We start from the raw sequence: 24,507 nt of genomic DNA, 5'->3' as shown, positions 1-24,507 counted from the left end.
TTAATGTCGGAAATCTACATCTATAAACACTTCCTTCACACACTCGTAGACTTCCTCATGCATGGGAAGTTTTCAATTTAAAAAAGTAACATTGATAGTTTTTTTCTCTTATTTTTATATGGGCTGGGCTTTTCATTATGGACAGGCCCAGCCTCTAAATCCAACAATCTCTTTCACACTATGGTAGGCATAAATAAAAAGATTTCCATCTACAAGAAGCAAAACTACTGATGGTTGGTTCTTTTGTATTCTTCTTTTTGTTTATATTGTATATACTAGAGAACTTCTATTCTTACTCAAATGAATTCAGTTTTAAAAAAATAGAAAAGGGGCACCTTTTGCCCTATATTGCTATCTTTTAAGTTTAATAATTTCTTACTATAAGAAAATCTAAACATTATTTCCTGGAATGCACGAGTAAAATAGATATTTATTTTGATTTTTGGGTTGTCATGTTTGGTTTATTTTAATGTTTTGAGGGAATAAGCTGAAGTGGATTGCTGCATCTGCTTGGCCAAACCAAACCAAAATAATCATTTGGGCAAGCAAAAAGGAGTCCACGAATACAATGATTTTAAATTTACTATTTGCTTTTGTCAAAGTTTTCCGAGTTTATTTCGGTGCTCCAATCAACAAATGTGACTTTCGTCCTCCTTCTTTTCTTTCTTAATAGGACACCCACTTCAAGAAGTTTGGTCTAAATGGTTCCAAAGAGAAATGACCTTTTGCCATTTCTTGACGGGCATGGCCCTCTTCAGGTAAAACTTTCATTTGTTTGAGTCATCTCCCCACTAACAAGCAAAACACATTGCTATTCTTTTTCACATTATTTTGTCAATATATAAATTTCATTTCTTTGCTTCAAGAAGTTAATTACTGTATCTATTTCTCTAATTTATAAATGTAATACTCACATTCTTAATATTATAGTTTATTGGCAGTTTAGACAGATATAAAATAAAAAGCTCTAGTCACATTTATTTATTAAAGTTTCATATTTTAGCACATTATCGATTATTTCTTAAATTTACCATGAATGTTAATTTTTTATTTATAATACAAGTTCCTATATAATTGCAATCTACTCCTCATAGCTACAATTAATAGTCGTTGAAAATACCTTTCTTCTTTTAATGTATTTTTAATATTTGATAATATTTTTATATTTAAATGTATTTATTAATTCTCTCTAATGGAATCTCCTCAAAGAAAAATAAACGACCTAAGATAAAAAAAAAAAAAAAAATCTTACAGAATTTTTTTGGTTTGGTTAAAAATTAGGTGCAGTGGGATGGAAAACTGAAACTGAACATCATTAAGATTGCAAACTAGTATTTAACTGATCCGACTTTTGATTTCACCGAAAAGTGGAACCAAAAACTGCCGGTCTAGCTCTGATTCTCGGACCATTTCGGAACTACGGCCAGGCCCATACTTACCAAAATTCTATAATAAGGGAGAAAAAGAATAAAAATAAAAAGTAATAAAAAAGAAATAGACGTGCCGAAACATTAGTGGGCCTACTCTTCTTGATACGGTCCAGCAGCAACGAGTACCTTGAAACAAGATGACCAATCACTAATCACCACTTATCAATTCTTTAATTTAATTGCATTTAATCAAACTACACTCTTTACCTTTAATTATCCAGTACTTAAAGCTAGCACCTAAAAATTCATGCGCGCTTATAGGAAATGACCAAACACACCCTTCACGTGTACCCACGTTTGTACCGGTAGCCGGTAAACCAGTTTCTCCTCCTCTTATTTCTATGCAACCAAATGTTAATATTACGCACCAAATCCAACCCAACTTCTCCTCTCTCTAAACCCCTCTCTCCCTTGTAGAACTTTCATTTGATTATTTATTTATCTATCTAGTCTTCCGGCAATTCAGATTTAAAGGTACGGTGATTTTTGTTATCACCTCGTCTTTTTTTTAAATTATAAATTTGCTACCTGTAACGACTTTTTGTTCTTAATTTGTTTGATCATGTTAATTTTTTCCTTTTTGTGTCGATGATCGGTTTTCTCTTTTGATCGTTGCTGTTGATTATTATTTGGTTCTATTTTTATTGTTTGATTTAGTCTTTTGGTTCGTGATCAAGCTGTTTCGTTGTTGTGTGCCATTTAAGCGTCGTCGTTTCAGTATTGTACTCTTATGTATGTTATGTGTGCAATTTGATACATTTATTAAGTTTCTTGAAATCAGAGCTCATGTCTTTTGCACAGTGTTTGGGAAGTCTAATGAAATGCAAAAACTCAATTGTCTGATCAATTCAGAAATCTTTTGATGAGGATTCTTTTGAATTTAATTCTTAGAGATTATCTATTCCAAACAAGGTTTTAGTTTCTCATAAGGGAATGGTGCAATTCCTTGTAGTGACAGCAAAGCATAAATATTTGTTTTATTTTGTTGTATTTAGATATTCGCCTAATTGGATTCCGGCTTGTGGTTGCTAGCTTAAGCTTAGTCTTAATTTGAAATTATATTAAGATCAATTAGGTGTAGATTGTTTTTCTTATGCAGGTTTAAAATTGTTGGTCAAATCCTTGAATTTGAACTGAGGGATGGATGAATTAGTATCGAAATCTATAGTTTCAGGTGAGAAGGTTTGGTGACTCGTGTTTTATTTCTCTCTCTCTCTACCACATTTATCTAACAATTTAAATGTAAGCTTTAGCTACCGGCCAGGTGTGTCAATATCAGTTAAGGCGAGGTTATACTCTCAACATAACTTGTGTACATACTCAATTGCTGAACTTGTATTGTTGCAGAATTAGTTCTATTTTAAATCCTCTCCTGACTTCTTTTTTTATAATTCCTATTTTAGACATCATCCAGCCCTTTATGTTATGCAAATATAGGATGCTGAAGTTCTTGGTAACTTAGTTTTAGTTTTTTTTTTTAGTTCATAAATTCTGAATTGCAAATGGTGTTGCAGGCTCTTTTGGGTTGTATAGACGATTGAAGGACAGATTGCAATTAAAGTGATGTGAGGATAGAGTAGCGCAATCTACTTTTATGCAGTTGTTTAAGTTGCCTAATTTTGAATTTATATAGGTCATCAGCATGGAGGGGAAACTTGTAGATATGATCTCATGATCGATTATCAAAGTCCAGTGCTTATAGATTTCACTGCCTAGATGGAATCCATTGGCCTATCTTGATTGGTGCGCTGATTGCTTATTAAATTTTAACTGTGCTGCCGACAATGCCTTTTTCCGGCTTAATCCCAAAGAACAATAGCAAGACTTGGGCCTTACGAGAGTGCTTTCTTTCATATTAGGATATCTTCTCTTCTATTAGTATGTGTATGAAGCTTCTGTCTTCTCCCAAGATAGCCAGATGCTAATCTAATCTAGGGTACATAAATGTCCCTCTTGTATCATAAAAGCTTCAATAATGGACTTTCTGAGATTTTGTCAGTTAAGAAGCATCTATTAGTTTTCAATGGAATTCTTGTTAATTAATATCAGGGAATTATCATTTTACTCTGGAGTCTTACAATCACTCTGGAAAAGCAACTTCAAATATTATATAATATGGCATCAAGTTGATGGTTTTTGGAGTTATATTATGAACTTAGATGACTTGAGAATGATATACAGTTTTTTTTTTTTTTTTTCTTTTTGGATACAAACTTGGGATCTATTTTTGGTTTGACCATCTATTTACTGGAAAAATTGGATATCTTTTTCTTTTCGTGTTCTGGTTGCTTTCTCTATCACTTGTTCCTTTCAGTCTGATGATCCGGTTCTTGTAAATAGTGTTGATTTTGATTTTGGACAGCACTTTTTCTCTTATAAATTAAACCTTTCTATGTCCTGTTACTTAACAAGTGATGCTTCAAGAAATTTTGTTAATATCTTCTTATATCCAATTACTTAATGAGTGAGCTCCAAGAAATCTTTTAATCTCCTATTATATTGATTCCGTGAAAACTTGATGCACCTCTTGGAAAGAGAATTGAACCTCCAACTTAAGCATTTACTTCTTAATTTTTTTTCATCTCTCAGTAATGTTCACAAGACATTGCTACGATAATTAGACATTGTTGCTCTATTTTTGAACAAATGACGATGCAAGTTTGGTGGTGCTTTTTGTTTCTGCTGATGGACCATTGTTGCTCTATTTTCTTCATTTCTTCATTAGAAAAGTTAAATTATTAGTAGAAAGTTAGTACATTACACTTATTACTACGATAATTAGACATGGGCTCAATGAGATAGTTCTTGGATATTTTTCTGTTATGAGAAGGTATCTTCCTTCTCTTGTCAACTTTTATGGCATAATTAATTATCAAAAGATATGAAGGTATACAGGTGATGACAGCAAACTGAAGTCTTAAAAGTATTCTGGTTAATATTGGGCTTCAAATATTCATATATAATGAACGAGTTTCTGGCAGTATGGATTTTAAACTAACCGCTTCAAGTATGGTTGACCATTGATATGCATTGCTAAATAAAGAAGGTGACTAATGCAAACAAACGCCTAGCATCGATTCAATTTAAATGTTATTTTACCAAAAAAAATAAAAGATGCTTTATTGTCTCCCTTTAAAAAGGAGAAAATCACATTTCCATATCTCTTTGTTTTTCCCCTATCCCCTTCATGATCATTATTCTTCTGCTTATTTTTCAATTATTTGAGACATTGAGTTTTTTCTTTTTCCCATTATATGTAAAAAGTCTGTTAGGATTTTTATCTATCATCAATTTTTTTATTCCTATTTCTTTCCGTTTTCAGTACACTTTGGCCATCTTCTCTTAGACTTACCAGCATTTCCTACCAGTCATACTATGCTTGAAATTAGTATAGACAAAATATAAGTCCTGTTTTACCATATATCTATATGTGTCATTTTCCATTTCTAAGATGTTTTTGGGACTAGAATCCTATGTTGGGTGTCTTTTTATTATAGTGCACTCGTTCTGGTTGCTTCTGCTCTTGTGTTTGAGAATTTTGATTTTCATGGTACTTTGAAGAGGTAGAATCCTAAGGAGTTCCAGAAAACTATGCAAATTGCACACAGATATCTTCGAATAACTTCTCCCAATAATATCTGAGCTTCTTCAGTTAGTCCAATTTATTGCAATTGGATTCTTCTTATTGCTTGACTGGCATGTGTTATATACTGTGCTTGCAAGGGTATAGTCCCCATATCTTCTCTCTGTTATTCTATTTTATGACTATTTCCTGTTAGCTTTAACCTTTTTCTTATGTTTATGATTTAGACTATCATTAATTTTTATTCCTCAAAATTTGGTGATTATCAGGGAGATTGGTAATGGTTTTATAGGGATGTTTGAATTATTTCTCAAGGTTTGCATCTCACATATTTGCTCTTAGGAGAGGGTTCCAATCCATATCCACAGCTATAGAATGGTTGGTGAGGTTTATGCTTTGCGGTGTTAGTAAATTAAGTCAATTGACTAATACAATAGGTATCAAAATATACTCCCAGTGTAAGATATATGTTTATGTATTTTCATATATTGCTACTTTCTCCAATTTGAATCCCTTTGGTATAGTGCCTCTTTCTCCCTTACGATCTATAGCAAGGTTAAGAGTGTTGTTTCCGATTGACTTAAGACTTCTCTATGGTTGTTTTTCTTATGAATTTCCTATTTAGTTCTTTTAGCTTCAGTGAGTGCTTGGAGTTGATAGGATCAAAACAGTCCTTCCTCGGTGTGCCCTTACAGATGTCTCTATCCGCACATGGTCGATTATCGATTTGAGAAACTGCCTTTATCATTATCCAGTTCATCTTTATACTGCCATCGCTAATCAGACTGCTGCTGTTGATATTTCTTATTTCATTTGTGAGAATGAGAGCATGTATTGATTAGCATGTTGCTCTCTTGACCTCATAAATTGAAGGCTTTAAATTCGATGTGCCTCTAATTCGAATAGTAATGGTAAGCTGGAAAGAATTGCTGAGCTATTAATATAACCTGAATAGTTGTCATATGTGAAAATGATTCTTTTTTTTTTCTTTCACTTAAATAGGTGTGCACTCGTGTGAAACTGATATAGCATTCTCTTCACCTTCAATCAGCCATAAATTGGATTTAGGGGCGAATTCTGGGCTTCTATTTAAGAAATTTACTTTACAACCTCAATATATCTTGAGTCCATTCAAGTTCTAATACTGAATGTTATTTTGTTTGAATTTGCTGAAAATAACATATGATCTTGCTCTATGCTGAGGGCACTGTTCCATACTCTGTATATGGCAAGGGCACTGTTTCACACTATATATTCAAGGAGTATTAGTGACATCACTTCTGGTGACTATGGTTGTTTCATTGCTGCAGATTGTGGCGTTCTGCTTGATTTGACTCCAGGACATAGTTCACACTTTTGAAGGGATAGTAATGGGGCATAGACATTTATTCAACACCTCTCAAATGTTCGAGAGTGAACAGGATCAAAATTGGAATCATATGCATATAGAGCAAACTTATGCAAATTCAGGTATTGTTATTTCAAAATTTCTTTTGTTGCTCATTTGTTGTATGGAGAATATTCATGATAAATTTGCTGTGGAATGTGAAGACTTTCTTCTTTCTAGCATGGATTTCAACTGAATTTTTTTTCTAATATTTTATGTTTTATGGCATGACTTGTTTTTATGTTGTCCAAGTCTATGAATTGTGATCATGTTAAATTAAAGGCTGGGCATGCTTCATCCAGTCTGTTATACTTTTAAGCTATAGTTTGTCACTTTTTCAGTCTAACTCGCTATAGCAATTAACATTTAAACACAAGGAGAACTGAACTTGTAAAACTAGGAGCTATGTTAATTGATTGCTGAGGTGTGGGTGCCTTATGACTGATGATAGCCATGAAATGGTTGTGACAAATTGACAGTGTTATAATGAGATCCATTTATCATTCTTAGAGTGCAATTTAAGACTAACTTTAAGTTTCACGGATCTGCAGCCAGGGTAGGTCCTGCAGAGAATGGCCCCTTTTATTATCCAGCAGAAAATATGCCTGTTGATGGAGTTCATTTTACTTCTCAATGGAACCCTTCACCAATGTCAAATGCTTATATTTCCTCAAGTCACAATGTTGAAGTATCACATTATCAACCAGATGTTTCAGGCCCATCTCGTGATCCTTTTCTGCATTCTTCAACTGCTGGAACCTTTTGCACAGTCCCAGAAAATCATGCACGCTTTGCATCTTCTTCCAATTATGAGAGACAGACCTTTCATGGTGTTGAGGCTGGTCTTGTTGATCTCACAATGGGCAATGTAAGGGGGCCCCACAAGCGAAAAAGCCCTGGGGTCCCATCTGCATGCGAAGGGGGCAGTGCAAGCAGATATTATGGTGCTGGCAGTTCCTCTGATCCCCCACTCTCTTCTGAGCTGCAGCAGGAGAAACCAAATTTGGATCCTCAATATATGGCCTGGGAATGCTTTACCATGACCCCTGGCCATCGAGGCAATCTCTCAATTAGGCCTGAGGGTGCAATCAGGAATGTGAGGAGCAGGCCTGCTCTTGATCCGGATTCCAACCTAGCTAGGACCCACTTATCAAGCAGTTCTTCCCACACTTCGTACCCTGCAGGCCACTCCTTCGACCATTCCAATTCAATGGATTTTTCAGGTCAAAGTTCTAGTGCTTTATCACATGATTGGAGTCATGCCAGAATGCCTCCTGCTTCTGGGAGGATGCTAGTCTCAGGTTAGTCACCAGTACATTAGCTTGTGGCACATTTGGATTCCCACTGCTCCTAAGGGTTCTTTTTTGTTGGTTGCAGATGCTAGTGGTTATAACAGTCATGACACAAACCATTTTCTTGTTGGAAGCAGCATAACTAATGCCGCTGTAGACATTAGGGGATATCCCCATGATTTCATTTCCAGTAGAAATCCTGTTGTGCCTCAAAGCTTCCATAGTCCCTCAGCACACTCCATAAGAGGTATTCGCAGTAGCTCTTCTCAAAGACCTAGCCCAGCTTTTAGGGCTTCCTCAAGTACTTTGCGCTTGGGGCATGTGGCACCTTCAGATGATGGCATGCAGTTGGTTGCTGAAACCTCCAGACAACCAAGGCTGTCATCCGCTATAGCTTGGCGTAACAGCGACAGGAATGGTAGATCCAGAGTTTCTTATGACAGATACAGATCAGTGTCCAATGAGCCAGGTCTTCATGATCGATTTGCATCTGAGGTACAATTTCCCTAATGATTTTGCTTTTTGTACATTGCGAGATGGGTAAAACATGAAGTTCGATATTTTTCCTGTATTGTCAAATGAGAGCTTTCTTCTAGTAATGACATGCTAGATAACTGAGATGCTAATTCTTCCTTGCATTTTGCCAGTGCAGTATCCCCCACATGATTACAGCAATGGAAATCCAATTTTTGATAATTTGGTTTCTTTTCCTCATCTCTTTTTATGTATTCAAATGATTTACTTTGCTGCTCTTCTTTAGGGTTATATGGTTGTGGACCGATCAACCTCTTATGGGCCGAGAAATATGGTTGACCAGCATAGGGACATGAGGCTAGATGTAGACAACATGAGTTATGAGGTATTAGTATCGTTCTCATGTCTGCTATTTCTTTAAGCCTGTTGGGATTGCATTTTAAACAGTGTTTGTCCAACCAGGAACTACTTGCACTAGGGGAAAGGATTGGATGTGTCAGCACAGGATTGTCTGAAGATCTGATATCCAAGTGTTTGACAGAAACAGTATATTGTTCTTCAGGCCTAAGCCAGGATGAAGGAAACTGTGTAATTTGCCTGGTAAGAACAGTTTATATACACACATTTGTAGGTTGGATTCCAATTAAAAGAATTGTCCAGTTTTTGTTGGGAGAATTGGTTGATCATAACCTATCACTATTGATTTGCTGCTTGTGATTCTTTGCTGTGTGCAATTATGTTTTTTCTAATGTAAGAATCTGCGTGCTGAATGGCAGGAAGAGTACAAAGACATGGATGATGTTGGGTCCCTGAAAGCCTGTGGTCATGATTATCATGTGAGCTGCATCAAGAAATGGCTATCGATGAAGAACTTGTGTCCAATATGCAAAGCTTCGGCTATGGCTGATAACATGAAGGAATAAGTTAATTACCTTGTTAATCATTTATCATATACATAAATATTTTTTAAGAAAAAGGAAACAATTAGTGTCCTTATTGTAAATAGTGCTTGTCAAAAGAAGAAACAGATGAACTGATCTGTGTAGGAATTGTATAAATTAATAGTCAATGCCAATCAATTTGTTTCAGGCTCCCATCTCAAATTCGTGGAGCCTTCATTGCCATTTCACTGGGTCTTTAGGTAATCGGGCAGCACTCATTTCTTATTTGCCTGGTAACAGGTAAGGATGGAAAGGAAGAGCAGGAGTACGAGTACGAGTACATGAAGAAGAAAAATATTTTCTAGGCAATCTGTACCTTCTTATACCTAAAAGTAGACATGCGGTATTATTTAATTGCTGGTTTATAAAATTAGTTTCAACTTTAATAATTTAAATTTCATTAGTTGAGCTCACAAAAAAAAAAAAAAAAATCAAACTGAAGCAAAAGAAGATCATATTATACCAAAAATCTAGATTGGAATTTTATTTTATACTTATAATAATATTAATAAAAACTGCTGCAAATAAAGAATTAAATCTAATATGGTTAAATCACTAAAAAAAAAAATATAACAAGACTTTAGATATCTTCATGTTTTATCGAATGAAAATCTCTCGGGTTAATCTCGATACCGAAGAGGAGGAGTATTAAGTGGAGGTCAGTTCATAAGCGCCTCTCTCCTTTTCCTTTACTTTTTCTTCTTCGCGCAGGCCAATTTTATTCTGAAGTTTTGATGACGAAACATGAGTTTGTGACCTTGAAATGGAGTTGTCCATCTCCCAAGCTTCATTATCAAACAAGTTGGTGATGTTTGAACACCTCTATAGTATCTTTCGTAGCAGATGGGCTACCGCCTTATGTATACCGGCGCAGTTAACTTGCTGTTATACGGTTGGAGTGTCCCACCTGCTTCATATGCTTCCTTGCTGTATGATGCCACTTCCTCAAGGCCTTTCCCACTCTCTCACTGAATATTGTTGGCTTCATTTTCGAACCCATATGGTAATTTTGAATGATAAAAAAACATACAGACAGATCCATAACTAATCATAAAGGCTCCATTCATTATTTATTAAATATATATTTGTCATAAAAACAAATGCAGCAACCAAACCTGTGTCACCAAGGCATACAGTGGAAGCGTTACATAGCTGCACAATACGTGAATTGTGATCCTGTTCTCAAGTCGAAATTTTCATCTTCAATAAAAAATTTAAATTGGGGGTGAAAATTATTTTTGATTCTAATAAGTAATCAACAAACTCACCCCATTGTTATCCTTATACCTATGTCTTCAGGATTCTCATGCAAGCAAGATTTCAAGCCAAACTCGTACTAATAAAACAATAATTAAAAAGTATAAATCCATGGTTCTGTTAAATAGTTCTCTTTGCGAATGTCTCAGAATGAATGGCTTACCCATGACCATGCAAAGAAAGCAAGATCAAAGGCATTCTGTAAAGTTTGACAGAAAGAAAAAGAGAAAAGAGCCTTAATGAGATTATAAATTATACAATATATACATACACGCAACAGATAAAATTTGGTATGAATGTAGAGGGAAGAAGCTGTTGTGCCTGAAACAGGACAAAGTGAATGAGGTAAAGAAGGAGACGAGGCTTATTGAACCAGAAAAGGTCATCACCTGGCTCCACCAGTGGTGTGCCCTTAACCACCTCTCCTCTTTCTTGAATCCTTCGACCCATCTTTGTTATAATGACTTGTAGCTTTGTCCCTACTAATAAGATAACCTGTACACCAATCCATAACAATGTCATAAACTGTTCCTTTTTGTGGGAGCCATTTGTTAAGTAAATGACAAATGAAATGAACCAAGTGGATAGAAATTAGTGCTTACAATCAGTGGGATGAAAGGCAGCCATAGATAAGAATACCAACCTGTCCAACAATTATACCATTTTACCAAATTAATTTTTTTTTTTTCTTTTTCTTGTGAACATCAGTAGTCATTTCATTCATTATGACTCACATATATATTAATTTAAATAACTAAATACATTTAAATTATCTAACATCCAATATGTCTTACATGCATATACCAAAATATACTATAAAAAAAAAAAAAGATTTCGATTAGTTTACCATGAGTATTAAACAATAGGAATATGAGCGCAAATAACCAGATTGTGGAGCTACAAAAAGAGAAAGAAAACATTTACCTTAAAACTTATATATATATGTGTGTATTTGTACCATCTATTATGATTGTGAAAGTAAATATGAATCAATTCTAACTTTCCCCTAGAAAAGAAAGATTGTAACAATTTGTGTGAGCTCGTCAAGTAAATATATCACTGACCTGATTCCAACTACAACTTTAAAATCCTCTTCAAGTGATCTCTTTATGTAATTCTGGAAATTAAATTTGATTTGACTCTGGGGTGCCAAATGTGACGACATGATCTGAGTTTTGCTCATATCTCGAATGAATTTCCAAAAGTCAAGAACTTCTGCCTTATCATTGAGAAAACATAAGAATGCTCACAATTATAAACCCATGTCGAAGGGTTAAATAATCAACCTTGTGGATTGATCTAACAAACTGTCTGAAGAAACAAACCTGAAAAATGATAAACTTTTCTTTTTTAGAAAAAAAAAATGGTCTAATTATCTGCAACCCTGTTTTTCCAAAAGATATACGAAGCCCTCAAGTTAGAACAGAAAATAATTATTCACTTACTATCCATAAAAGAAACGATGAATGGCTCCAAAAATAATAGATGCCTTGTTCCAAATGTTGTGTCCCTTGCAAATCTGACCCTTTCTGGGTCTACAGCAACATCAAACAAAAACTATTAATAGCATTACTTCAATTATTTAAAAAAGGACTCTGTTTATATTATTATATTTATGTATATGACTGATATTATATATAACTAGGAATTTAGGTGCCTTTCTTAGTGATGAAATTGTAAGCATAATTATTAATGTTGTAAACTGGTACTCATTTGTTCTTGTTTCCATTTCCCATTTTTTTCCATTTTCTCATCTGCCATCCAAGCAACTATCAATCCCACAATAATAAACAATATATATACTACATTTTATTGTGCCCATTCAATTATAGTAAACGACAAGTAATTATATCAGTAGTTACTGCCTTTTGCAATTAATTTAAATTTAGTCATTAAATTTTAGTTTAATTTTATTCACTTCTCAATTTTGATGTCATTACTATTTAGTTACTTCAGAAATGAAACATTAACACGTTAGAAAAATACCTATTGATTAGGAGAAAGAAAACCTTAGATATAATGGATTACTACTAAGTTACCATTGATATGATTACTACGATAAATGATAAAGAGAAATATAAAGAAGCTTTTCACAAGCATACCTTTTCTCTGCCTAAACCTAATATGGCAATGCAATAAAGCAGATGAAGAACTGGCAATACAGATATGAATATATGAAGTTGGTGGATGCCATCTACTGAAACAAATGGGACTTTTCCCTGCAGTTAAGAGGAATTGTACTTCTTTTTCTTTGTTATACTTATAGTGTAATATTGATTGCAGGGACAAATAATAATTAACCAGAAAAGAGAACACTAATAAAGAAACGTGCCTTTGCAACACATTCATCATATCCTTCGGCGGCCAAAACTCGTCTGTTGATGGTGCTGCTAGAACCTGATATTGAGGACGATGAGATTGATAGGAGCCTTCTGAGGTTGATAGAAGCCTTATATGTTGATTTACTCTTTTGCTTCGTCTCACATGGATGCCGAGTATCTGCTATGGATTTTGGTATACATATTTCTGAAAATCCTTGTCCTACTGTTAGCAGCAATGCTATGAGTCCTAGTCGCATAAACTCTGGCCAACAGGTAATGATGAGGCTAAGTCAAATTCATGAAAATCGAAATCCAACAGTAAATCAATTATCTTCAGTAACATAAGAATTACTTATTCAGCATGCATGACAGTGCGTAAAACTGGTCACAATCTTATTATGTGAGATGATGGATAATCAGGTACGTACTGAAATCGAAATTCATGACCCAAGTATGCCTACCTAATTTAATCTTTTCAAGTGCGTCATGCAGAGTTGTTTTGTTTCTCTTTGTTAACCACTATAGAAAACCATAAGAAAACCCTTGTCACATATTGAGATACATTCATAAAAGCAGGCCTTCAGGGTTGAGAATTTTCAATGTACTATATCCATGCATAAATCACCTTTCCAATCAACTCGCTGATACGTTCAATGACAATGGAAATGGAAACTAGCACAAAACAAACAACTGCAACTGCCCAAGTGGGTGTTTCCTCTAAAGGTAGACCTCCTCCTGCCCCGGCTGCCATGCTTCCGATTAATTTTCTCTTCCCCTTCGATTGAAAGACAGTGGCACAGAAGTTTTTTTACCACAAAATATATGATTATTGTTTACAAGAGATAATAAGCTTCAATATCGCTTGTATGCATGTCTATAAATAGAGAAATAGGGTTTATATAATTAATTTTGGTGTTAAACGTACGCAAAGACTCGGGTAAATAAGGTCTTTGAGGACGTGCTACAAGAATAGAGGATGGAGACTTTGGCTTAGAATAATGGATTGAATAATATATTATGGAAGAATCATTCCACCCATAATTTTAATTAGGTTTCAAATTTTATTTTTCTAATACACTTATGTACCTGAATGTCCATCAGACTTGAAAAATGGATAAATATATTGCACTGACATATTTAATTAAAATACGAGCATGATTAAAATTAAAATTTATCTTGTTTGTCATGAATACTGTGATAAAATTAAATATCCATTCACCCCTAAACTGTGTAATTAAGAATACTTGTGAGTGAGTTTCTTTGACTCTTAACGAAAAGAAAGTAAGGCCATGGAACTAACCAAAATGCATTAGTCTCATTTGATACTATTTTCTGAATCTTACTAAAATAAGTTACAAAAGATTACAAAATCCTGACCAAATGAATTCAAGTTGAGGCTAACTATTGTTACTTTATGGAATACCCCATGAAAGCCAAACATAGGTTCGTTCCATTACCTCCTAATAAAAAATATATTATAGAATTTCTGGTCTTGAAGATGACTCTGTTTGGCACTTCCGAAGAGCAGCAGTGTATCAGTAGTAATTTTAAGTACTCAAGAGAATTAGAACAAAAGAAAAGGAAACGTGGAAGAAAAACATTTGGAGTTATGGAATGATGGATTTGGGGTTTGGGGGAGAATCGTAATGGGTGGTTCAGGAACTTTGAACAATTTGTGGTATTAACCATTGACGTTGAATCTCCATTTCTTAAAGACTCCTTAAAATACTTGGCCCACTTCAAACACCATTATGAATTATATGATGCAATAAGTTTGTAAATTTATAGAAAAACGTTTAACTAAATTTGTTTACTGCAGCATTTATAGACACATATTAATTAATAGTATCACATTAATTAAAATAAATTAAATCTATCTTATTTAAGTATAGATATATAATTGAAAATTAAAATATTTAAATTTAAGTACTTTAAATAATATCGTATTCTTAATTAGTATATTTTTTTTATATTAAATGGGTCTATAAATAACAAAATAGATAAAATCTATCTAAAAATGTTCCAACTCAATTTCCATTTGAATCTCTTATTTCTATCATTTGAGTTTTTTTTTTTTTAATTCTAAAAGAGTTTATCCCCTATAATTAGATAGTGAAAAAGAATAAACAATGAACATAAGTTAAATTTAATGATAAACTATTACACAAAAAATGCAAGTAAATTTTTGTATTCTCTTTATTAATTGATTTTAATACAGTTGATGATTGCTTGAAACCAAGAGCTTTAATGACTTCCCTTTGTTCTTGCTTATTCAATATAAGTAACATATGCAATAGATACTTTTCATCTTTTTGCTAGAAGTTACACTAATATTATTGTATTTGGTGTTCCAACCAGTTGATAAGCTCTTATTATGATAATCAAATACTCTTTCTCAGTAACAATTCTGAAGAATATGTGAATCTGTGTATATAGTATATGATGAAATTTTAAGTTTTTTACAATGTGTTGATTGCTGTATATACATGCTGAAATTCTATTCTAACGGTTGCTTCAACAGATATTTCTTTATGGGATTAAGGTTGAAGTGACCTTTCCTGCTTTGCAGGGAAAGTTGCTCCTTTTTCCCTTGCTGGTCAGTGATGAGAAGTCTGCACAAGCAATCTAGCTTGTGTAGCCTCTGAGACCACAGTTTCTGACTTTTCCTTTTCTTTCTTCAACACTCCCTCTCAAGGTGGACTCGTATAAGTTTATTGAACCAAACTTGCTAAGAATAAAATGATGATTTTGTTTATCAAGAGCTTTTGTAAAAATGTCCGCTTGTTGATCTTGACTTTTGATATAAGGTGTTTTAATTTCTCCTCTTTGAACTTTTTCCCTGATGAAGTGGCAGTCAACTTCAATGTGTTTAGTTCGTTCGTGGAACACAGGGTTTGATGCAATGTGATGAGCAGCTTGGTTATCACAATGCTTCTTCATAGGCCCTTTACTTTCAATTTTCATGTCCTTGAGGACTTGCTTGATCCAAATGAGTTCGCTAGCTGTAGATGCCAATGCACGGTATTCAGCTTCGGCGCTTGATCTTGCAACAACACTTTATTTTTTTGCTTTTCCATGTTACCAATTTTCCTCCTACGAAGACACAAAAACTAGTGGTTGACTTTCTGTCACAGTTTCCAGCCCAATCTGCATCAGAAAAACCAATTATAGAATTAGAATTGTTATTTTTCATCCAGATTCCTTGTCCTGGGGTTCCCTTGAGATATATGAGAATCCTGTCTATAACTTCTAGGTGATTGGTGCGGGGGGCATGCATGAACTAGCTTACCACACTTACTGCAAAAGATATGTCAGGCTTGGTGACGGTTAAATATATTAGTTTTCCTACCAAGCGCTGATAATGTCATATGTTGGCTAGAGGTTCTCCATCTTCTAGATTGAGTTTGAATTTGGTTTCCATCAGAGTGTTGGCAGGTTTAGCTTCTATTTTTCTAGTTTCCTTTAATAGGTCAAGGATAAATTTCCTTTTAAGATAAGAATAAACCCTTTTTAGACTTTGCCATTTCTATGCTTAGAAAATAAGAGAGTTGACCCAGGTCTTTGATATCAAAATCTTTTTTCAGACTTTGTTTGATATCCTCTATTCCTTGATCATCGTTCCCGGTTATTATGATATCGTCAACATACACCAGAATAATAATGGTGTGTGTGTGAGTATGTTTAACAAACATAGAAGAATCAGATTCACATTTGTTAAAATCAATATTTAATAGAAAGTGCCTGAGTTTGGCAATACCATGCTCTCGGGGATTGTTTAAGGCCATAAATAGCCTTTTTTAGCTTACATACCAGGGAAGCGTCTGAGATTGATTCATGCCCAGGAGGTAGAGTCATGTAGACTTCTTTGTCTAGGTTTTCTTGTAAAAAGGCGTTCTTGACATCCATTTGGAATAGGCTCCATCCTTGATTGGCTGCTATTGAAAGAAGGATTCTGACAGTGTTTATCTTGACAACCGGAGCAAAGGTATCTTGGTAGTCAACTCCATAAGTTTGAGTGAAGCCTCTGGCAACTAGTCTGGCCTTGTATCTCTCAATAGACCCATCACTGTTATACTTGATTTTGTATATCCACTTGCATCCAACAAGTTTCTTATTTGGAGGGAGAGATACAATATTTTACGTATCATTTTTTTTCTAGAGCTTGAAGTTCTTCTTTCATAGCCCTACACCATTTGAGATTGGAATTGGCTTTGTAAAAGTTTGTGGGTTCAGAATGGGTTGAGATCTGGCTTAAGTAGTTGCAGTATTGGCTTGATATGGTATTATAGAAAATAAAGCTCTGGATAGGGTATGTTACTGAATGAGACACATAATCTTTTAATTTTAAGGGGTCTAGTTTGACGAGTGGATCTTCTCAAGGTGATTGCTTCTTCTTGAGGTTGAGGTTAATCTTCATGAGCTGTATTTTCTCCCCCTGAAGGAATTAACCTTAAGGCTGGAGATGACTCCCCCTGAAGAGAATCCACAGTAGGGCTGCTAAGATGAAAATCAGAGTTAGGTGGAAATAATAACGTGCATGACCCATGAGTATCAGAGAAATCATTACGGTTTTTATCAGTGTAGTAAGGAACAGTCTCGACAAAAGTGACGTCTCGAGATATGTAGGTTTTGTGAGTCGAGGGATCATAACATTTATACCCTTTTTGAGTGGAGGAATATCCTAAAAAAAGAGTTTTGACAGAGCATTTATCTAGTTTGTGATGGCATTTGATATGAACGTAACAAACACAGCCAAAGACCCTAATGTGCCCTAATTCGATTTTTCTACCTTTGAGGACTTCTAGAGGACTCATATGCTTTAAAATGACTGTGGAAAGTCTATTAATAAGGTAGGTTGCAGTTAAGAGGGCATCAGACCAAAAAATAGAAGGGACATTATTTTGAAAAAGAAGAGTACGAACGACATTGAGAAGATGTCGATCTTTACGTTCAGAAACACCATTTTGTTCAGAGGTAATAACACAGGTGGTTTGATGCACAATACCTTTTTGTTTAAAGAATGCAAAAAAATTTTGCTTTATGTACTCCGTGCCATTATCGGAGTGGAAAATAACTTGCCAAGAAATATTTTAGAAGTGCTACCTGGCTACAGTCGGATGTAGATCTCTTTTCTAAAGGAGATGAAATAGGGAGTGTTCTTAATCCCGTTCAATTACTTCTGACGGTAAGTCTATAGTGTAAGGTTACTTAAGAAAATATCTTCCCCAAGGTTTCAATGAAATAGAAGTTGGCCTTTCTTTCGATGCTAGCTAGTGCCTTTATTGCCCCAATAGCATAGCAATGCGGTACTGCGTACTCAACCAAGCATTTAGCATATGTCTAATGTCGAGAGAAGGTCGTCGGGCTTAAACATCCGGCCGCGGTCACACGAGCTAGAGGCACATCCATATTCACGTCTGAGCCCTATAAAGTTAGGGGCTCGATTCCAAATCCGAAGCATTTTACATTGACATTATATTGATTTTGGATGAAATTAAAGAATTCTTGGAAACGAGAAAAAACTTCATTTTTTCCTTTTAGTAAGTAAACCCAGGTAGTGCGAGAATAATCGTCAATAAATGTGACAAAATATCTAAAATGATTATAAGATTCAACGGGGGCAGAGTGTATTAAATCAAAGGCTTTTTCAGATACACTGGAAGATAAAGAAAATGGTAAACGAGTGTGTTTAGAAAATTTACACATATCATAATTGCTAGAATTCAAGTCATAATAAAATAATTTATTTAAAACGTTGTCGGAGGGATGCCCAAACCGCTGATGCATTAACATGCCTTGGTTAGGGTTGGTTGACAGAAGACATTTCTTGGGAAGATTATGGAGGTACTAAAGACCATTTTCTAGTTTTCCTTCACCAATCGTCTTCCCGGAAATTCGATCCTGAAATATGACTGAAGAAGGTGAGAAAATAACATTGTAGTTTAAATCACAAGTAATCTTACCAATTGATAAAAGGTTAGATTTAAAGTCAGGCAAAAATAAAATATTTTCAATGTTGGAGTTAAGTAAATTTGTGGTGCCATATCCATGAATTTTGACTTTATCTTCATTTGCAACAGTCACATGATGAGAATTCGAGATAGAATTAATTTTTTTGAAATTTTTTGGATCCCAAGTCATGTAATCTATTGCATCTGAGTCAATAATCCAAGCATTTTGACAGGGTTTTGAAAATTTTTGTACTGAATTTAAGGCAATTTGAACCGAACCTGACCCATCAGGTTGAGATGACCCGAGCCCATTGGGTTGAAGAACCAAGGCCTATAATTGGGCCAAGATTTCCAAACCATCTTGACTTGGGCTCTACATAAGGGCTGGTGTTGTAGAAGCGAGGGCCCGAGGATATTAAATGCTTAGGTTGAGTTAAATCGGGTTGGATCAATTCCGAATATTCAAAGCCAGTTTGCTCCGGGTCGAATGTACCACACCTAAGCCTGCCCTCATAATTTTTCATATACTTCTCATCTCACTTTCTCCTAGGGTTTTCTTGAACTTTCTTCTTCTTCTTTCCTGCGTTCGCTTTCTCCCATCCTCGGATTGGAAGATGCGGGCCGAAGCGCTCAACCTGGCGCGGATGGTGACCACTTTGCAGTGCGTAGTCGGTGTCTCGTATCGTGCGTCTCGCCCTCTCCGTCTTCCCCTCTGTGTGCCTTGTCGCTTGATGGCATAGCGGCCAAGCGGGCTGATTGATTTTTCGTGAGTTCGAGTGAGGCCAAGGGATTCATCGTGAGTTCTTTGAGTCCCCTACGCATTGCTGCCTGATAGCTATATTCTTACCGGTGTCCATTTTGACGGTCGAATCAGGAGGACAAGAGGTTTGAGACCTCGAGCCAAGCGGTCGGGCAGGCAATCCTAGAGTATCACGAGATCATCTCTCCTCTTTTCTTGATTTTCTCTACTCGGGGAGGTGGAAGGTATAGTTAAGTTCCGCCGCGGCCTAAAGATTTAATGTGGCATATCTTCAGTGAACTTGATTTTGTGCCTGAGTGATTTTTGCCAATTCTTGTTTAAGATTAAAGATATGAGCAAAATTCTGTTGATGGCCATATAGGCCTTTTACTTTATCCCAAATTGTTTTTGATGATTCCATCAACATACATAGCCTTGAAATTTAGGGCTCCATAGTGTTGGTGAGCAACATGACCTGCGTCCATCAGTCTTACCCTCGAGCTCATTTACTGCTGTGGGCTTACGGTCTCTTAGGGCTTCAGGGTCATGATGAAGCCAAGCTTCCTTCTACCACTGAGGCCAATGTAGACCGATTTGGATCATTTGAAATAATTTTAATTTCCTTTGAGAATGATGTTGGTTAATTTGTGATCAGTTTGAGACATGATGGTGGGTTACAAAATGGTAAATGATGATTACAGGCTTGTCACCTGCTCTGATACTATGAAGAATTTGTGAATCTGTGTATATATTATATGATAGAATTCTAAGTTCTTTACAATGTGTTGATTGCTATATATACATGATGAAATCCTACTCTAACGGTTGCTTCAACAGATATTTCTTTATGGGATTAAGGTTGAAGTGACTTTTCCTGCTTTGCAGGGAAGGTTACTCCTTTTTCCCTTACTGGTCAGTGATGAGAAGTCTGCACAAACAACCTAGCTTGTGCAGCCTCGGAGACCACAATTTCTGACTTTTCCTTTTCTTTCTTCAACAAATTCATATACATGTAATGTGTTTGGGTATTTTGAGATACTTTTATGTGCAAAGATATTTATGTTAGGACATAGTTTAAGAATTTTATGGTTTACTTTATTATCCTAGTATTGGATTCTCATTCTATAAAATGGCAATATTTTCTTTTACGTGAGTGCTAAACAAACTAAAAAAAGAAATCATAAAATATGACATTTAAACTATTAGATTTCAAGTAAAACATATTTTTCGTAAAATATAATTTATTATTTTATCAATAAAAATGATAATTATAAAATAAATTATATATATATATTTAATTTTTTTTATTATTTTGATGAAGATAGCTTTATTAATGAAATATATAATTTTTTTTTGAGAAAATGTAATTATTTTAAAAGAACTTTCTAAAATGGTTTTGGAAAGAAGTTTGTTTTCGTTTTCCTTTTGTGGGTACTTTGGCAAGAGCAAAATGAAGTTCAGTGTTATAGAAAGAATAGCTACTGGGAGGGATCTCGAATAACTTAACTGTATCACTATCACTTGGTAAATACAACCAAATCATCAGCTGATTGTATTTGGTTTGTTTTCCATTCATCTAATGGTTTCCTAAATTCTTTTTTAAATAATTTGTTTAGTAAAAGGAATTAATTCAATATATATATTAAAAGAAAATTCCATCCTTAGCATTCATTTGTTATATAACAATAAATGCTAGTAAAAATTTTTGTTAAATATTTTATATTTATCAACTATTAGCTACTAATATTATTGGTAATCTACTGTTATATTCTTTTTTATTTTATATTAATTAATTTTAATAAATAAATATTAATATTTTTTAAAATATTTTATAGTCCTTCGTTACGAGAATATTGAATTCTTCATACGTAGAGAAGTAATAAAAAAAATATAATCTCACATTTAAATAATTATGTTCGTTAAAATCACTTATGAAGTCAATATATGAATTAGTATTTCTATAGAATTATGATCAACTACATCAAAATTGTTAAAAATAAATTTTTTTTATCTCATAATATTTATTATTTAATATTTTTAGCTTTTATTAAAAATGTTATGGGTAATCAACTGTTATATCCAGATTGAACCAACCATGGTATAAGTCACACTCCACTTCTCAATTTATTATTATTATTATTTTTCTCATACATATTTAAAAATAAGAATAGGTCCCACAATGTTGGCACACATGATTTGATAGAGCAGCACATGGATAAAATAGTAATTTAGCTTGCGTGAAAGATGTGGAGTCAAGAGAATCCTTGTCTCATGACCACATCCTCCATTGTGTCCACTTTAGATTGATCCACCACTTGCGTTTCCTTCCACATTCCTTTACTTTCTTTCACTTGGGAAAAAAAGAAAAATAAAAATAATATTCCTTCCACCACCACCACATCCCACACTTATATTCTCATAAATCCATTGGATTTTCTTCCCCTTCGATAGCTCTAGCTACCATTACCTCTCTCTCTCTCTCTCTCTCTCTCTCTCAGTCTTCCATGGCTGATCATTATTCCTTGTGTTTACTAGGAGTTATGGACCGTCTTTGGTTTCATCAAATCATTCTCTTCCCTGAAACCTCCTCTACTGTGCTACTCTCTAAAACCCTTAAACAACAAACCCCTCTCATTACATCTTCTCTTATAAATCTACCTTCAACTCTTTCTTTCTCAACTTCTACAGAAGAAGAAGAAGAAGAAGAAGCTGCATCACCTGCTTCACCTCTTTCAGAAGAGGATATCTCTTCAACGTCAGAATCAACTCCAATCACTTTAGAGGTGACAAAAATGATAATTATACCACTTCTTTTAATTATGTAGGGTTTTGCACTTGTTTTAAGTATTGTTTTCTTGTTTTTGTTTAACTAGTTCAAAAAGGTTAACTTGAATGATAGAAAAGGAGAACAAGAAGATATGGTAGTCAATGAGAAAGAGAGACCGACAAGACTGAATCTTGCTACGAGTAGAGCTCGTTCGCATTCTTCATCACCATCAACTGCAAAACGACTTACCAAGAACATTGGATTGAGGAAAGTGTTACAGAAATCCATGAGCTGTAGGAGCTTGGGAGAGCTTGAACTAGAAGAAGTGAAAGGGTTTATGGATCTTGGCTTCATATTCAAGAAAGAACAGATAAGCCCAAGAATGATAAGTGTAGTTCCTGGATTGTCGAGACTTGGATTGTATAAACATAAACACAACACCACCAAACTCATTAACAGTGAAGTAGTACCTGAAGATGAAGATTGTTACGACAGCGATGATCATGACATAGTTAGAGATGATCAGCAAGAACAAGAGAAAGGAATCATTAGGCCATACTTATCAGAAGCATGGCTAATAAGGAGACCCGATTCACCACTGTTAAATCTAAGACTACCGAAAGTATCTGCAGCTGCTGACATGAAGAAACACCTCAAGTTTTGGGCTAGAACTGTCGCATCTGAAATTCAGCAAGAATCTTGATGAGAGACTTATTTCCCATTTGAGATGACATATAAGGTAGGAGATAGTCTCCAGTCTACTGAACAGTGGCTGATAAAGAAGGATGAACAATGCAATATTGATCACAGATTCTATTCCACCGACAGCTGCAACTGTTAAAAAAGAAAACAAGAGAAAAAAAAAAAAAAAAAAAAAAAAAAACTGTAATAAACATGATGCCGTATATACAAATAAAACAGTGAAAATGTACCTTAAATTTTTGGTTGTTTCTTTGGGGTCAATCTGGACTTGCCTCTTACTCCATTAATATTCAGGCTTTGCTATATACTATATATATTTGAGCTCAATCTTCGTAGTTAGCATCCGAAATTAAATAATTTTCGAATATACATAATTAATTAAAAGAATTGAATTACATAAAGTGTGAGTAAAAATTATCCAAGATACTCTAAAGAATGAGTGAGATAATGCAAGAAATAGATATATGTTTAGAGGAAGAAATGAAAAGAGGACCTACCATGAATTGATAGGTTTGGGAGAAAGAATAATAAGAAAGATAGCTTTTAGAATCACCCAAGAGCCTTCACCATCTTTGCCAATTTGTCCCAACATTGTAGATTCAAAGAATGCGTTATTCATGTGTGTTTTTCTTTGGTTGTCTTATGATATGCAGCAGTCATTTCTTTTCTTTTTGTTGTCTTTTATTGTTACCTTAATTACCTCATATATATAGATGTTTATTTAGACATATTTAAACCTAGGACCTATATATATATATACAGCTGAAGCAAGTTCAGGGACATGCCATAAATATACTGGTCCCTTGCTGGGTAGCTTCAAAAATTGCCCAATTAGATCAAAAGTCTATGTTTAATATGTGCATGGTTTTATGCTCTATAAAAATAGGCTATGCCTTATGTTACCTTACTTCATTTGTCTATAGCCTTTCCAGTACTACTCGTTTCTTTCCTTCATGATTAGTTAGTCTCCCTTTCATAACACGTGGAGCGAAGGCCGTGCCATTATCCCATTTCTTTTTATATTTTTTTAAATAGATTTTGTATCTAAGTGCTTTCTAGGACTACTTTATTTTAAACATCATTAATTCTTAATTAACTTAGATCCTATATTTTAAATTTTTTAAATAAAAATGACTCATAATCTGTTGAATCCTTTATAATTTTATAATTATAAAAATAATTGATATTTTATGAAAAATGATAATACTCTTTATATTTTTTATAAACTATACTAAATTTTTGTAAGTATTACTAGTTATAAAAAAATAACTGAAATTACGAAAAAAATTATTACTATTGCGAAATTTAATAATTTATGAAAAAAATGACAAATTTAAAAAAAAAACCTAAATTTTTTGTAATCACGAAATATATTGTTAAATTATAAAAAATGACAATCTTCTTCATATTTTTTCATAAATTATACTAATTTTTCATAAGTGTTACTAGTTATGAAAAAAATAAATGATATTATGAGAAAATGATTACTTTCGCGAAATTTAATGATTTTAAAAATATTAATTTTTTTATGAAATTTAATGATTTTGAAAAATATTAAAATTTTCATAATTGTGAAATATATTGCTAAATTATCAAAAACGATAAATTATCAAAAATGACAATCTTCTTAAATTATACTAATTTTTCCGTAAGTGTTATTAAT

At 34.1% G+C, this 24,507-nt stretch overlaps 2 protein-coding genes and 1 pseudogene across 6 annotated transcripts; 2 read left to right on the top strand and 1 right to left on the bottom strand.

The window, feature by feature from the left end:
- Positions 1–1,762: 1,762 nt before the first annotated feature.
- LOC8284547 (E3 ubiquitin-protein ligase MBR1) lies at positions 1,763–9,290 on the top strand. 5 transcript variants are annotated; one of them, XM_002519508.3, is made up of 8 exons: positions 1,763–1,904; positions 2,530–2,604; positions 6,324–6,483; positions 6,952–7,701; positions 7,778–8,187; positions 8,453–8,551; positions 8,629–8,766; positions 8,943–9,290. In XM_002519508.3, exons 3-8 carry the CDS (start codon positions 6,384–6,386, stop codon positions 9,087–9,089), a joined length of 1,644 nt encoding a protein of 547 aa, XP_002519554.2. In that variant the 5' UTR covers positions 1,763–1,904; positions 2,530–2,604; positions 6,324–6,383; the 3' UTR covers positions 9,090–9,290. The 5 variants fall into 5 exon arrangements, with proteins under 5 accessions (XP_002519554.2, XP_015574850.2, XP_015574852.2 ...); XM_015719366.2 differs by having other exon boundaries at positions 1,782–1,904; positions 2,512–2,604; XM_048380051.1 differs by lacking the exon at positions 2,530–2,604 and adding an exon at positions 5,639–5,924 and having other exon boundaries at positions 1,783–1,904.
- Positions 9,291–9,578: 288 nt separating this feature from the next.
- On the bottom strand, positions 9,579–13,436 carry LOC8284548 (annotated as a pseudogene).
- An 8,328-nt stretch (positions 13,437–21,764) lies between these two features.
- On the top strand, positions 21,765–23,171 carry LOC8284549. The gene is made up of 2 exons (XM_002519510.4): positions 21,765–22,158; positions 22,249–23,171. Exons 1-2 carry the CDS (start codon positions 21,880–21,882, stop codon positions 22,843–22,845), a joined length of 876 nt encoding a protein of 291 aa, XP_002519556.3. The 5' UTR covers positions 21,765–21,879; the 3' UTR covers positions 22,846–23,171.
- The last annotated feature ends 1,336 nt before the right edge of the window (positions 23,172–24,507 follow it).

The sequence above is a fragment of the Ricinus communis genome, chromosome 10, assembly GCF_019578655.1.
Source record: "Ricinus communis isolate WT05 ecotype wild-type chromosome 10, ASM1957865v1, whole genome shotgun sequence".
Taxonomy (NCBI): domain Eukaryota; kingdom Viridiplantae; phylum Streptophyta; class Magnoliopsida; order Malpighiales; family Euphorbiaceae; genus Ricinus; species Ricinus communis.
Note: the sequence above shows the minus strand (reverse complement) of the source record. Positions and strands in the feature narration are given on the sequence as shown.